Source organism: Lissotriton vulgaris, chromosome 4_1, assembly GCF_964263255.1.
Source record: "Lissotriton vulgaris chromosome 4_1, aLisVul1.2, whole genome shotgun sequence".
NCBI classification, from domain to species: domain Eukaryota; kingdom Metazoa; phylum Chordata; class Amphibia; order Caudata; family Salamandridae; genus Lissotriton; species Lissotriton vulgaris.
The window spans coordinates 1,656,537,717-1,656,553,392 of record NC_141691.1 but is presented as its reverse complement, the minus strand read 5'-3'; the positions used below and the strand labels follow the sequence as shown (position 1 = coordinate 1,656,553,392).

Here is a 15,676-nt window from a genome sequence, read left to right as displayed (position 1 = left end):
TATGACCTGAATCCTTCAGATCTAAAAATTAAGTAGAAACAGTTAAATATATTTGCTAGTTCTGAGCAATCTGTATAAAACAACCTGATTTTACTTTTCAAGTTTGAGAGGTTTGCATTTTATTCTCATTGCACGTAATCCCATTCCTGTGGGTATAATTAAATGCTGTGTTTATGTTTGAGATATAATAAACTGACTAGTAAGTTCAATAAGATCATACTGTAATAAATTGCATTTCTAAATACATTGCTAGCATGACAATTTTCAAAAACTGCTATGGCAAGAACTCATTACTATCAGTCACCAAAATTTATCAACAGCATGATTATTTCACAGGTCAACTATTGGTTCACCAACAAGGGTCTCAAATATGTGAATATTGAATTAAAATGGAACATACACAATAGAAGTTCTGTGACTTTTACAGCTCGTCTAAATTGGTTTTGTAATGAACAATTCAAAAGCAACCACCAAATAAAGTTGAAGCCATAGTTTGACAATTTTTTGTGACTCTATTCAACCACCTTACATGTTGTAATATGAAACACGTGGCTTAGAACCATAAATAGCCATTACGAGGTAGTAGGCTGCAACGAAAACAGGCAAATAACTGAAAATGAATTGACATTAAGATAATAAATTATATTAATAATGTGTAAAGATTTATAAATTATACTTCTCAAGATCCTAAATTATTTTGCCCTTTAAAAACAACTCAAACAAAACCACAAGAATTATGTAGTGTACCAAGTATATATTTAAATTTATCGTATGCAGCCTAACATCACATTTGGTCATAAATTACCAAATATACATAAATGATTTAAATATTAAAAGAAAATTTACTTATAGAGTAAGATACCTTGTGACAAAAGTAAAGAACAAAAGAAAGTAAATGCAGGTCCAGTTTCTGAGTATTATGCGAACAGATCCAACATAAAGAAGATTTGTGAATTTAATATATTATATATATATATATATATAAATAGTCACTGCTCTATCAATCATAAGCAGTGTATTGGGATATATGGGGAGACAACTGTTCAAAATGTGGTATCATACTTACATATTCACAAAGCAAAACATTATTGTTTCATGTAAAGTAATTTTCTTTCATAGTATCCTTTTGCCAAACTCATTTCTACTTTGGACACCAACAGAATCGCACATCACTCACCAGTCCTAAACTATAAAAAAAATGTGTATTTTCACTTTTATCATAAATAATTCAAACAACTGATCTTCTGTAATGTGCTTACACTCACACAGAGCCAATCAAGACCGCTAATATCAATAACTGTTTAACATCTTCAGCTTTATCATGCTGAAGCATCAGTGCCCCAAACATTAAGCCAACATTTCATTGAAATTTAAAGGGACACTACAAAAACCTTTGAATAAAGCATCACGCATTAAATCTCTCTGCATAGTTTCCATACAGGTACTATAATTAAAATTTCCCCAGAAAATAGGCAAATATATTAGCTTTAGTCACACAAAGCTGCACATGATAACCCCTACCTTCCACACGATCTAAGCATGCACATTTTGTAAATGTTCTGCACCAGCACTACTGGACACAGTGACAAGTGTTCTATGAACAAAATATTGAAATCTTATCAGGCTAGATAAACGTGAATATATGTATGTGTATGTGTGTATATATATATATATATATATATATATATATATATATAATATATATATATCAAAACAAAAGCAATTACGCGGCACTCTTCTTTGACAGTAGATTTATTTCACAGGTCTCATGCAAAAACTTTTTGCATGAGACCTGTGAAATAAATCTACTGTCAAAGAAGAGTGCCGCGTAATTGCTTTTGTTTTGAAATAAACGGAGACACGCTCCCGGTCTTCACACGCGGGCACCAACGCAAGCAGTTCCCTCTGCGACAGGAACAATTGGGACGAAATATATATATATATATATGTATATCTCACTTACAAATAAAAGGAAATACGCTACAAAAGACTTCGCAATTAGAAATACAGCAGTAAAGAAGGATTGGAAACAAATGTCATTGAAGAACAATGTTGCTACTAAATTAATAGATTTCAATAAAAACAAAGGTCAGTTAAGTTGAGATCTGAATGCAACTGAACTTATCTCTGTAGCTGCAGAGGCAAACACTTACATGAGTGGATGTGCATCAAAGAAATGTAAATCATATTTACAGTACACTTTGGGCCAAATAATTTCTGTCTCGTGTGGAGGTACATTAATTAACAGTAAATGTGTAACTAAAAGAAATATAGTTAACACCTGCATAATCTAACATTTCTGAAATAAATAAATAAAAATATGAAATAGACATTTAAAAAGAAAAAGCCAAAGGAAAATAATTATATATATATATCTCAAGACCACTTGAATCAACTAAGATTAAGATGAGGAAAAAACAACTTGCACGTGCTAGTGCTATTTAAACCTTATTTTGCCAATCGGGACAAAAAAAAGGTGTCAATTTAGACTAACAAAACATACAAATAAAGCTTATTTCTGTAATTCAACTAAACACGTCCCCTGGACCAAATGACATTAATAATATCAATCATTTGTAATAAACCAAGCTTGTGTGTTCTAGTGGACAACAACTTTTAGCATGAATCTGAATCTCATTTCTAGTCAGCTGAAAATTCACAAACTGGTACCTATTAAACCAAAGTTGCCCTATAAGGACAGCAACTGCGTAACTCTTTTTCTGTTGCATTTAATGCACTTTCATACCTTGATTAATTTGCTTTGTTAACTACTTTATAAAAATTTGTGAACAGCGATTACAGGAACATATAACATTGCAATACTAGTTACTAAGCTTTGATAGGCCCCAATTACCCTTATATTATAAATAATAAAAAATACAATTTATTTTACTCTTAGATAACTGATTGAACATGTGAGGACTATAATTCAACCTAAAGGTTGCAGCTGAACAGTCCTGTGCAAATAGAAAAATTGGTAATCATTTTTTTGCTATTAGGCGTAGAAACCCTACAATTTTCACAAGTTGACTACCCACCCAGCACTGTACCATAATTTAAACTGTTATTCTGATGTCCTATCATCACTCAGAAGGAGTAATTCACTCCATTTAATCATCGATAGTCATAGAAACATCAGCAGACCGTTCCCATTGAGATGGGTCATTCGATTGCTCCCACTGAGATGGGTCAGTAGACTCTTCCCATTGAGAAGGAGCAATATGTCCTTCCCACCGAGATGGTTCATGTCGCTCCTCCCACTGTGAAGGCTCATTCTGGTCTTCAACTTCTTCTGCAAGGTCATCATCGGCATCTCCAGGTTCGACTGCATCATTTTCATCATAATCCTCATCCCTTGGAAAATCAGGATCTTGTACTTGGTCAACTCCATCTTGCATTCCAGGCTGAGATTTATCTACACAGTCTACGCACACTCCATAGCGTCTAGATCCATGCCTTATTCCAACGCTGGCTGCCAACATAAATATCTGCTTACAAACCATACACTTATATTTTTTATCCTTTTTATGCACCTAAAATGAGAGATAATAAAATGTAAAACGGTAATAACTGTCATTGAGAGAGATACTACATGTAAGAACAAACTGAAATGATGCATTGTTTCTATGGAAAAACAGCTTAACTTGTGATTGATCATCAGAACTGGGAGCCTAAACTCCACTTTTACTAGAAAAAGGCAGTTTTCCCATTTATAGAATTTCTTTGATTCAATGGGATTGGTCTACACCATCTCATTTCTTTACTAATCGCTCTCAAATCACTTAAGCATTCTCAGGATTTACGGGAGTGCACAAACAACCAGGAGGTTGCTTGAGACATTTTAGTGGAGGTAAACATTCTCCTTCAAACATGGTCCGACTATTATCTAATCTCACAGTAAATAATAAAGACAAGCATTGACATAGCTAGTAGGTCTCGCCTTTGGGACCTTATAAGTATTTAACCATGCAACAGTTCATGTTGTTCCACCAAGGATATTGTGCTGCATAACTAAATACTTATAAGGTCCCAAATGCGAAACCTATTGGCTATGCCAATGCTTGTCAAGATCAGGTCACCCTTTCCATAGTGGAGTCCCCAGCTATCCTAAACACAACAATTGTAAACTATAGCAATTCGCCTTATAATATTCATGACATTCTCAACATACAGTATAGTAATTACGTTAAGCAAAACAAAAAAATTGAAAGTTCAGCACAATACATTCCAGTTTCATCATTTTGATTTCCGTCCAGTTTCCAGTCTTGTGCTTTAGAATTTTTTTCCGGTCCTCAACTCACATGTTACAGTTTTAACTTCTGAATAATGTCATTTTGCCTATACCAGCTAGGACCATTAACCCCGCAGTGGCAGTGCGAGAATAACAACGCGCCTGCTTCTGCGCTTTACCCTTGCAGGCTTCATCAGGAATGCGGCTGGGGAGCAGAAGCGGAAGAGCTTGGGTTGCCCTTCCAGCTGAGGACAAATTAAGAATCTTTACTACCGCGCATAACAAGTCATGTCCAGGGCAGCAGCCCCATAAGGTTAGACTAACAACTGGGTAATAATCACTATCTATAAAAGCAGCCATCTAGGTTTTTTGCCCACATGGCTCACTGGACACCGATCACAAGGACTACCCCGGCTTCCTAAAATACGTTCAGAACTCATGTTCTGTTCCCTCTGCTGCTCCCTGCCCTTCACGCTGGGTCCTCTCATTTTGCTCGTCCTCCGTTCCGCGCATGCGCCGAGGTTCTTCTGGTGACTCATGTTAATCCTAGTGTTATTACCTTGCTGTTGTGTACTCAGATCAGCGGGCAATAGACAACTGAATTACTACTGCAACACCCAGCCCCACAATTTTCGCGCAACCCTTAGTGTTAGCCGCAAACCCTAAAATTGGACTTTACGAATTAACCTGTTCGCCTGTTTTGGAAGAAACTCACACTTTTCCAAATTATAATAACTAGATGCAGAATTGTAAATTAGTAGCAGAACAGTGTTCGCTGTTTCGAGCGCAAGACTAGAAGCAAAGTACAAAAGACTGAGGGTCTGGTATTGGTAGGGATCATACCCCTTAAATCTTGAGTTGTCTAGTCGTTGAGTCCTGCACCCTCTTAGTCGTATACTCGTATGTGTCGCTCCATAGTGTGGCCCACCCTCCTCCTGCGTCTCGCACTCTGGAGGGTTGGCTGGAGCTAGCGCGAGGCTCCTCAGGTTGCTTGCAGTGCAGGATGGAGCGATTGCCAGCTGAATTCCATGAGAGCCAGAGTCGAGGCCCGGTGTGTGGGCGGTAATGTCGGCGGCGCAGGGGCTCTGGGGGACTCTTCCCCCTCCTCCTGTTGCTACTAGTGGACCAGGAAAGGATCCTCGGGGAAGTGATGTGGGGGAGGGGATTCACTCCTATTCAACCCAGTGAATTTTAAGGGGAGGGAGGAGGCAGCAGAGCATTCACAAGAGGGATGTTGGGGAAACTCTCTCCGGTTCCTGTGAGATGTGATCTGAAATCTAGGATCGTAATGGTTTTCATTTGAAACCTAGGTTTATGAAGGTTCAAAAAAACTGTGATTGATTTGTGGTGATGTGTACTCTTCCCACCCCAGGACTGCGGTGGTGATGCTGTGAACCCTTGAATCCTACTGGGCTGCTTTCAATGTTATCCTTAGGTATGTGATGCTGAAGGTATTGTGTGTGGGGTCGTTTGAACGCTGAAATAGTTGCGTGCAGGATGCTTTGCAACCTAAATGCTATATTATAAGGGACACGATTAAGTGTGTTGGTAGACCCCTGGCTTCTGGTAGTCCCTGTCCAGGGGTTGGTTTGTTGTTTTATTTGGGCAGTAGACTTTCTGATCTATGAGAATTATCAGGAAATGTGCGGCCGCAAAAGTGAGCATGATCGCAATCTGTTTACAATTAACGCGACAGCGAGACAGGCAAATAGAAACAAGCGCGATAATTCGGAACAGATGGCGCAGCTGCTTGTACCCGCAAGCCATAGGCGGAAACATTTACTGGGAAAGGTGGGACATGCACCCGCCTTTGCCCAATTGCGTGCTGTCTTCGCACCCAAAGACCAATAGAAAAAAAGCAACAAAAAAACAAAACACATGCACTAGCATGTGAAAAGTACTGAGTAATTCCAAGAGGTCGCTTTCCTAGCGCAGCACGCATGGCTCAACCTAAAAAACTGTGGGACACAAGAGATTGGGGGCCAGATGTACGACTTCCTTATAGCGAGTCTGAACCTTATGTAAGAATGTTTTGGGACTGCAATTGCGGTCGCAAAAAACTCGCAGTTTACCACCCTCTTCCAGAGGGTGGTAAAACATTTGCAAAAGGGAAGAGGTCCCCTTCCCCTTTGTGAACGGGTGCGCACATTTTTTTCCAGAGCAGGCAGTGGTCCAGGGACCACTACCTGCCCTTAAAAAACAAAACAAAAAAGTTTAAAAAAAATAAATAAATGCATCTCGTTTTCCTTCAAGGAAAACGCGCTGCATTAAAATTTTTTTTTTATTTAAAAGCAGTCCCAGACATGGAGGTCTGCTGACCCCAGCAGGCCACCATCTCTGGGAGTGCCAAGCATTCTCAATGGGGTCTCAAATTGCGACAGCCTCATTAATATGCATGAGGTATGCAATTTGCAACCCCATTGGGAATCACAAAGTGTCTAAGACACTGTTGTACACTGGCAATGCGACTCACAAATTGCGACTCGCAATTTGGCACAATTGCCAATGGTCATACATCTGGCCCTGGGTTCCTATGGTCGAAGGGTGGAAAACAAAAGCTATACACAAAGATCAGATATTAAACTGCAAGACATGCTGGTGCGATAAACTTCATAAGCATTCTCATTGACAAGTTTAACAGCCAATTAGGTTCCAGAACAAAGTTCATTACTAGTGGTGCAGGCCCTCCAGCTGCAGCTCTCACAACAGACAAATCCCTTATAGAGCGACCGCAGAAGAGATGCGGTGACAGAGCAAGCACATTAATGTTATACCTGAATTAATAATCTTGGGAGCTAATAAATGAAAAAAATTGCTCTTAACTGTCCCCCCCCCCCCCCACACAAATTCTGAAGTGCAGGTCCACAAATTAGGATTAATGTTTTTGACTTGGTATATTGTGAGCAATGCTGTAGCCAGCATCCAATCTCTGACGGCCTGAGAAAGTCCTCCCCTCAATCTGGGATTTAGATTCTTCAGCACCACTATGCTCCAGGGGCTTGCAGGACATGATATGGAAAAACAAATCTAGCAGAGGACACCATGCATATGAGAAGAAAATCTCTGTGCCTCGGATAGCCTGTGAAATCTTTTCCATGTCCAGAGAATACCATACATTGGTTAATTAATCTTGGATATGCAGGCTAGAGGTTGAACCACTTTTGGCTTGGATGGATTGCATGTACACATTAGAAGCATACTCCGCAACTGAAACCACGTTCTCTTATTGCTCCAAACTACCTCAACTATCCATCTCAGCAAAATGTTTCAAGACGTTAATAGTGTTTTTATACCCAATATGGTTTCAATGGGCCTGCGGAGGCAGTCCCACAGGATGCCTGTTATTTTGCCTGTTCAGTAGTAACGTTGTCTATGACAAGCAAGTGTTTCGGTGTCTAATGATATCAAAGTAGTGTATTCCCTGCCTCTATGACTGGGGTCCCATTGTAACAGTTAAGCAAAGTTGTTACCTACTGTGCCTCTGAGAAAGAATGTCCTAGTTCCTCCTCCTTTGTGTGCTGAAAGATTCTTTTTTGGGGGGCAATCACCTTCCTTTTTGGGGGAACCTACTTCCAAGAGCAGCATGTATATTCTGGAGACTAAATGCATCTTGACATACATTTCCAAACAGTTTTCAAACTGAGCCAATGGACGGTTAGCTGCCTCCCACATGTGGCCAGCCAAAGCCAAGTGTCTCACACGTGTTTTTCAGATCAGAACTTTTCAGTTTTCTAGAGGCCAACATTACGAGTGGTCAAACGACTTTATTGCCCTCTTCTCAACTCAGTCTCAGATTTTTATGCATCTAGCCAATTTCAAAACTCTCTTCTACCGTTGCCTACGATAAACTGAAGGTTTTCTAACATGGCTGTGAAAGGTGATAGAAAGCTTGTGAAACCATACCTTAAACCAGTGTGGCCCCACACTCTCAGCATGGCTTTTGTAACCAGGAGCCTTATCAAATTATTGATTCTCTCTTTTGAGGCAAGCAACGACAACTCCCAAAGGGGCACAACCTAAAAAGCATCATTCTTTCTCTACATCATCCTCTGACCACTGTAGAAAGTATTAGCTTAAAGACACCTTCTAGTAAAGCAGTACATTTAGAATTATCAAGTTTCTCTTTCTGGTTGGTTTAAAACCAATTTTTGTAAAGAATCATGCCGTATTTTCCCACTTAATGAAATCAGGGCATATTTGATATATTTGCAGCAAACGCTTGTGTTCAAACTATATGGGCCAAAGATTGAAAAATAAACAAGATTTCGGGTAGGATCATCATTTTGATCTGGCTATGCATATCAGCGATGATAGAGTAGTTGTTACATTTGAGTATATTGTTCCTGATACCTCAGAAATCCTTGATAGATCATCCCCATAGAAGTTGATGCTTAATTCTTATTAAACCTGTATGTGGCTAAAGAAAGTACATAACTGAAAGAAAGACATTCCTGTCTGATGCCCCGTGCTATAACTGTCACCTTGCGGAGGTAGGGTGAGATCCAGAAAAGATATGCTCCAAGGTTACTTCTGCACCTTTGTATGGTCCATTCCGTCTTGTTTACGTCTTTATACTGGAGTTCATAAACGAGATCTATCCCATTATGGCGGACGGCGGAATCTGGCGGTTTCCATTTTACTTGGAGAAGTGCATAATCCCCTACTACGCTGTGATTCAATAAAGTCCAGTTAAGGCCAATGGGGGGGATCTGGTTGAAATAGGTCTTCAACTGTGAAGCAGTATTCATCAAGAGTGGTGTCTCGTGTACACGCCTAAGACAATATCTAGGCCCTGTGGTGGTGTAGGAAGAGTTGAAGTAACAGCTGTTTGCCAGCAGATTCTTAATCAGGGCACTCTCTCATAATCAAATCATTCAAGGTTTATTGTCTATATAATGTGCTGCACAGCTAAACATTCATGCGGTCCCAAAGGCGAGACTTATTGGCTATGCCAATGCTTGTTTTTCTTTTTTCTGGCCTAACAACTATAACACCCAGTATTATCTACCATACCAAGCAATGTTTGTGTGCATCCTTGTACATTTTCATTAGCTCATTATGTTATCCTCTCTTACTTTCTCTACAATGTTCCCCTTTTACCTTGCTCTCCCCTTCCATTATAGTGAAAGGCTCTCATACCCCTCAGGGTCTTGTTCGCGCTATACAAAACTTTTTAAAGAACTAAATAAAATTTGGCTTTGGCTGTGTTAGGTTTACCAAACTTCACCTACAGCATTACGGTTATAACCTTTTGTACAACCATAGTGCTGAAATAAAGTTTAGAAATCTAGGCATTTGCATCTCACTCACTATTTAGTATTACCTGAAGACGGTGGGCTCCGTTGTACCTAATTCCAGGAAGTGGGAATATGCACATTTCTACGTAGGAATTTGGACAAAGTGCTGCCCCTTGCAGTTTTGAGGGGGCCTCCCCAAGTGCTAAGTTACTGCATGGGTTTAAGTTTCATCCACATTTTCAATGCGAAGACCCTGCAACTTTTCCACAGTTCAGACTGTGTGGGCCTCTGTGGGGATCTCCTTACACAAAATCACATAATAGGAATTATTCTGGAGCCCAGGCTTTCACACTTGGCCCTCCACTTAGCTGTTCTTCATGAAGTGGCCCCACTGATGGTTTCACCCAGCAACTGAGGCAATGCACCTCCTTCCTTTCATTTTTTAGTGCAGGTAATGTTTTAAGTTCTCTAAGGTGGGATCCTAGCCAAACCTTCTCCTGCAAGGTTGTCCATTCAGTTCTCAATCATGATGTTCCATGAATTGCCTCTCTGATCCCCACTGTGCCTAAAAGGGCCACAAAGGTCCAATGTCCCCAAGGTCCATGTAGGCTCCTTTGATGCCCACCCAGTCCCTGGCTTTTTTCCCTTTAGCAGGATCCATAGCATTCTTCTCGCAGAGAGCTCCCCGTTCTGGCCCGACCTTGGATCTCTGTTTACCCAAAGCCGCTTCTGAGGGAGTCAGTGCTCTCTTAGCATTTTTTCAAAGTCACATCTACTTCACCTTACTTCAGAAAGACCAGGAAAAATGTGACAAATATGTTAATTTATTTGCAGCCTTACAAAAAGGCTACTTTGCCAATCTTTAGTGAGTTACTTTAAAATTTAGAAGGAAAATGGTCATACCCTTATAAATCACTTAAGCAAAAATTAAATGTGATCTTTTAAAGACATCATTCACAAACGTTTTTAAACTAAGATAAGGAGTTATACTTAACAATGTAGATAGGACACTGAATCTTTAAGGGCCTTCTGATCTCCAGTGTCCCATCATGCCCTGTAGGTGGCAGTTTATCAGCTCATTTGATGAGCACATTCGCAGTATAATGGTATAAATATATATTATCTCTTCTGTCAGTGGGGAGTGAGGGGGCTAGGATTACAGGTAAGAAACCATTCCTTCCCTCTCAGGAGATCTCCACTGATAATCATAAGCAGTGAATAGTTTAGCAGGCTTATCCCCTTAAAGATTTGGCAAAGGAAGAGATATAAAATTAGAAAAATTTAATTAGGCAAGCAAATTCTTCAAAGATGCTTGCCCCACTTGGGCATCCACCTTAGCATTCAAATCAAGACAAAAGTGTCTTGTAAAGGTGTGAACTGATCTCCAAGTTGCAGCTTTGCAAAACTAAGCAATTTGGATGTTCCTAAGCGAAACAGCAGTAGTTGATTTACCCCAGGTGGAGTTGGCCCTAGGTTTTCTAGATCGCGTCTTGTTTGCTTCTGAATAACAAAGGATTATGCAGGAGACATCCAATCGGATCACTTGGAAGTGGCATATCCTGTCCATAGAGGACCATAGTTGATTGCGTGGTTTTGATTTTTCTTATAGATTTTGTGCTATCTAGATAGAACTTCAAAACCCTCTTAACATTGCGGTGTGGGAATAACTCTCTGCAGGAGCAGAGGGGTTCTGAAAGAATGTAGGTAAAGTAATTGTCTGATTGACATGGAAATCTGAGACTACCTTAGGGAGGAATTCAGGATGGGTCCTCCTTACTACGCTGTTGCTATGGAATACTGTGTAAGGTTCATGTGAACGTAGAGCCTGTAGCTCACTAACTTTGCAAGCACAAGTAATAGCTACCAAAAAGGAAGCCTTCCAATACAGGTGTTGGAGAGAAGCCTTATGAATGGGTACGAAAGAAGGAACCATATTGCAAGAGAGAACTATGTTTTGCTCTAGTGAAGTAGAAGGTCTCCTGATGGGAGGATATATCTTCTTAATGCCTTCCAGAATATCTTTGAAGACAGGCATTCTGAAAAAGGATATTTGTGAGGGACATTTTTAATGAGCTGAGATTGCTGCGAGATTCACTCTAATTGAGGAGATGTGCAATTTCGTTTTAGCGAGATGGAGAAGATCTAGAAGAATAGCCTCTTTCATTTGAAGGAATAGGAATTCCTAATAGATGGTTTCTTAGCACATTCATGGATTACTGAGGAAAATTTAGATGGCCATATTGTATAAGAGCCATGCAGCCAAGCTCAGAGAGGGAAGGTTGGGATGCTGAATCTTGCCTCCAAACTTCATAAGAAGATCAGGTCTGCACAGCAGCTTCCTGTGTGGATATTCTGAGAGTTGAAGGAGATCTGTGTACTGCCACTGTTGAGGACACTCCAGAGCAATGAGAGTCATTCTGGCTTTCGAGTGTAAGAACTTGATTATCACTATCAGCAGTAGGGAAATTTGAGGCAAGGCGTAAAAGTAATTTACTTGACCAGTCGATCCATAGGACATTCCCCAGTGTGTCTGGTTGGTAGAACCTCGAGGCGAAACTTGGGCTTTTTTTGGTTTCTCGGTCTGCGAAAAGATCTATTTGGGGAAATATTGCGAAGTACAGCGTCGTTTAGAACCCTTGCACGATTTTCTTGAATGACTCTTCCAGAGAGTGTCCGCCTGAGCATTCAAAATTCCCAGAAGATGGACTACTTCAATCTTGAGATCCCTGGAAATAAGCGACTTGCATATTGTTTGAGCTTCCAGAGATAGGTCTGGATCTCTTCTCTCCCTGCCTGTTCAGATAATGCTGGTGGTTGTATTGTCCATCTGAACAAGGAGTGAGTCTGTTCTGAATGACAGGAAGAAACCCTTCAGGGCTAGATGTGCTGCCCTCAGTTACAGAAGTTTGATGTGGCAAGACCACATGCCTTGAATCTGTAGATGGTCCATATGAGCATCCCAACCGGTCAGGAAAGCCTCAGTCATTAATGGTCTGGGTCAGAATGTCTTGGTGGAAAATTCATCCCTTTACGAAGATTCACTGAGTGGCACCACCATTTGAGTGAGTATTTTGCATGAGTGATCAGTATCAATTTGTCTTCCCATATTCCAGAGATCTGGTCCCATTGATCTTCCGGACATTGTTGGAGAGGTTGCATGAAGAGACATGCAGGCGGTACCAGGGAGATGACCAATGCCATTGACCTGCGGAAGGAAGAGATTTCTTGCACTACTGGATGGGATGTTTTCTTCAGATTGTGAAATTTCTGAAGGACAGATATCGCCTGCGTTCGGTAGGAAACACTTTTGTGTGCTGTCTAAAACTGCACCCAAGTAATGCAGGGACTGTACATGTGTCGAGATGGATTTGTTGTGATTAATGTGCAGACCTAGTCGATTGAAAGTCAGGACTGTTAGGTGATCATGTTGGCTTGATTGCTGATAGGAAGATGCCTGATGAGCCAATCATTCAGATATAGATGGACGAAGATTCTCACTTTCTGAGGTGGGCTGCTACAACCGCCATGCAGTTGGAGAAGGTTTGCGGTGCAGACTTGAGGCCAAAGGGAAGAAACTTGTATTGATAGTGGTATTTTCCTACAGTGAACCTCAGGTTATTAGGATGTGGAAAAAACAGCATTTTCCAGGTCTATTGAGCATAGTCAATCCCCTTGATTGAGTTGAGCGTTATTAAGAGCCAACATCCTCAATTTTTCTTTGCAAACCCATTTGTTCGCTTTCTTGAGGTCCAGAATGGGTCTGTATTCATTTTTTGGGTCTGGTTTTCTTCACCAGAAAACAACAAGAATACATGCCCAATCCTTTCAGGCGAGAATGGACCTTCTCCACTGCATGTTTCTACCAAAGGATGGATACTTCTTTTTGCAATTGTTCCCGTTGGTAAACAGACAGTTTATTGGGTGGAATAGATGGTGGGTGGGCATGTGAATCTGAGTTAGTATGCACTCTCTATAATATTCAGAACCCATTTGTCAGTGGTTATCCTTTGCCACTCGTGCAGCAAAGAGATTCTGCTTCCCCCTACTGGAGTGGATAACGGAAGAGGGGGAAATTGTGACATCATTTTCCAGCTGTGATTGGTATGCCAGTTTGCTGACCTTTTCTGCCTCTCGACTGATGACTGTGTTGCTGGGCGCTGTGTGGTTGTTGATGCTGTTGAGACTGAAGCCAATGAGGGGTTTGAACCCTCTGAAGTTAGTACCGATAGTCATAAGGTCTATAGGATCTTCTATGATCCATTCTTTTTTCCAGTTCACCAGCCTTAAGGGTATCCAACTCCGTCTACATGCGCGACTTATCATCTGCATGAGATCTAACGAATAGTTTCTTACCTGTCGGTGTAGTTTTGCAGCTTGAAGATCTTTCTGGATTCACTATGCTGTGCATTTTTCCACAGTCTAGTGGTTGGGTCCGGAATCGTAGTCTTTTCTTTGCGTTTTTTTTGTAGCCCAGGTGGGCGTCGACGTCCCACCTTTTGGTGTCCTTCTCGTGACGTCAGCACGCTTCCTGCGGAAGCTCCCACCCTTGGGGGCCATCTTCGGATTCTTTTTTTTCTCGTTTTGTGCTCTGTTTGCGAATCCTTGGCAATGTTCAAGTAAGTGTTTCACCGGCTTAGTCCTTCAAGGTGTCTGTTTACAGTATTGTCCTTGTTCTTCCGCCTGCTTCTCCAGCCTCATCTTTCTGGCGGAGGTGGGTGGGTTCGCTAGTGAATCCAGAAATATCTTCAAGTTGCAAAACTACACCGACAGGTAAGAAACTATTCGTTTTGCAGCGTGAATCTTTCTGGATTCACTATGCTGTGCATAGACTTTGTAGCGGTTTGTTATGTTTGTGGCAGCTGGGTGGAAGATGAGCGTTGGTTGTTAAATATATATGTTGAAGCACTTTCTGTCCTACTTGTGCTTCCTTGTTCATTTGTATATCCACACAGTAGTGGTTAGTGAACGTGTGCACTGAAGTCCATGTTGCCGCCAGGCATAATTTTTGAATGGGTGTGTTAGCCAGGAAGGCTATTGTTGCTCCCTTTTTTTACGTCTCGCCTGTCAATGCGCTTGCGCATTGAGCTTGCGAGAATATAGGTGCTTAACGAGAGCTTAACCATCGGGCGATTTCATGCTGTGCCCGTGAAAAGCAAGCTCAATGCGCAAGCGCATTGACCTGAAAAGCGTGTGCACATGAAAGCCAGCCATCTGCCGCCAGCAGCTTCACTTGAAAGGGATCATTTCGCACTTTTCACGGCCGCCACGCCGTGTCGCATTTCTCCTCCCCCCTCCCCACAGCAATGCCCTCCGTCTCATTTTGTGCCGCCAAGAGCTTGTTTTTCATGCTTGTCCTCGCACTCTCCCCGCATTAGCCTCTTGTTACAGGCATTTCTCCTCCCCTAATTATTCACAGCCGGCCGTACTTTCACTTTCACAGCCGTGTCTCTCGTTTCTCCTCCCCCCTTCCCCCCTCCCCACAGCAATGCCAAGAGCTGGCTTGTTTTCATCATGATTCCTTTTTGCCTCAGTGCATATCGAGTGTTATCACAAGTTCTTGATCTACCCTTCCTCCAAATACACATGAAGCCCTTCATAAGGCGCACCCCATGAGATTTCGGTGCAGCCCCCTTCACCTGACCTGCTGTGGATCAATCACACCAGTGGTTCAGCTTGGGATCCTTACATTGTTCACGGTTGCAGACCTTCTTAGGACGTCTGAGAGTAATGTTCCGGCATGCCCAGAGGCCCTAAATGCATGGTTTCCCATTGCATGCATCTTGGTTGCAGTTCTGTATACATTAGCTTCCCTCTCCTTAATACGTGTTTATATTTCCAGAGATTTTGAGGTTGCTGAGAGCGCTGTGCCCCATCCTCCGGCTCAAAGACATCTATACACCCCGTTTTCTTATTGTGTACTCTTATCTAAGTTGGTGGCATTGCTGTCTTCCTCTCCACAAATCCTCTGGTATCTGCGCCGGCTGCTGTTTTGTATTCTTTCTGTGAGCAGCGTATGCTCTCCCCTCCCCTCCTACGTGCCGCGCTGCCGTCTGTCTATTGTTTTGAAAGCTCGCTCTCTTCCTTTGGGTCTGAGCTGTATCAGCGGTGTGCTTTCCCCTCCCCTTCCAAGAGCAGCCCTGCGTTTTCCATAGATGTTCTCTTACATTCGCCGACTTTCATTCCTGCAGTCCTTTTATGGCCTCAGTGC

General features: G+C 41.6%; 1 protein-coding gene across 1 annotated transcript in view; it reads right to left on the bottom strand.

The window, feature by feature from the left end:
* Nucleotides 1–2,019: 2,019 nt before the first annotated feature.
* The window catches only part of ZBTB10 (zinc finger and BTB domain containing 10), a 308,748-nt gene continuing 295,091 nt past the window's right edge, over nt 2,020–15,676 (bottom strand). The window contains exon 6 of the mRNA XM_086965923.1: nt 2,020–3,533. Within this exon, the coding sequence (XP_086822049.1) occupies nt 3,111–3,533 (423 nt within the window). The 3' untranslated portion in view covers nt 2,020–3,110. The remainder of the gene's footprint in view (nt 3,534–15,676) is intronic.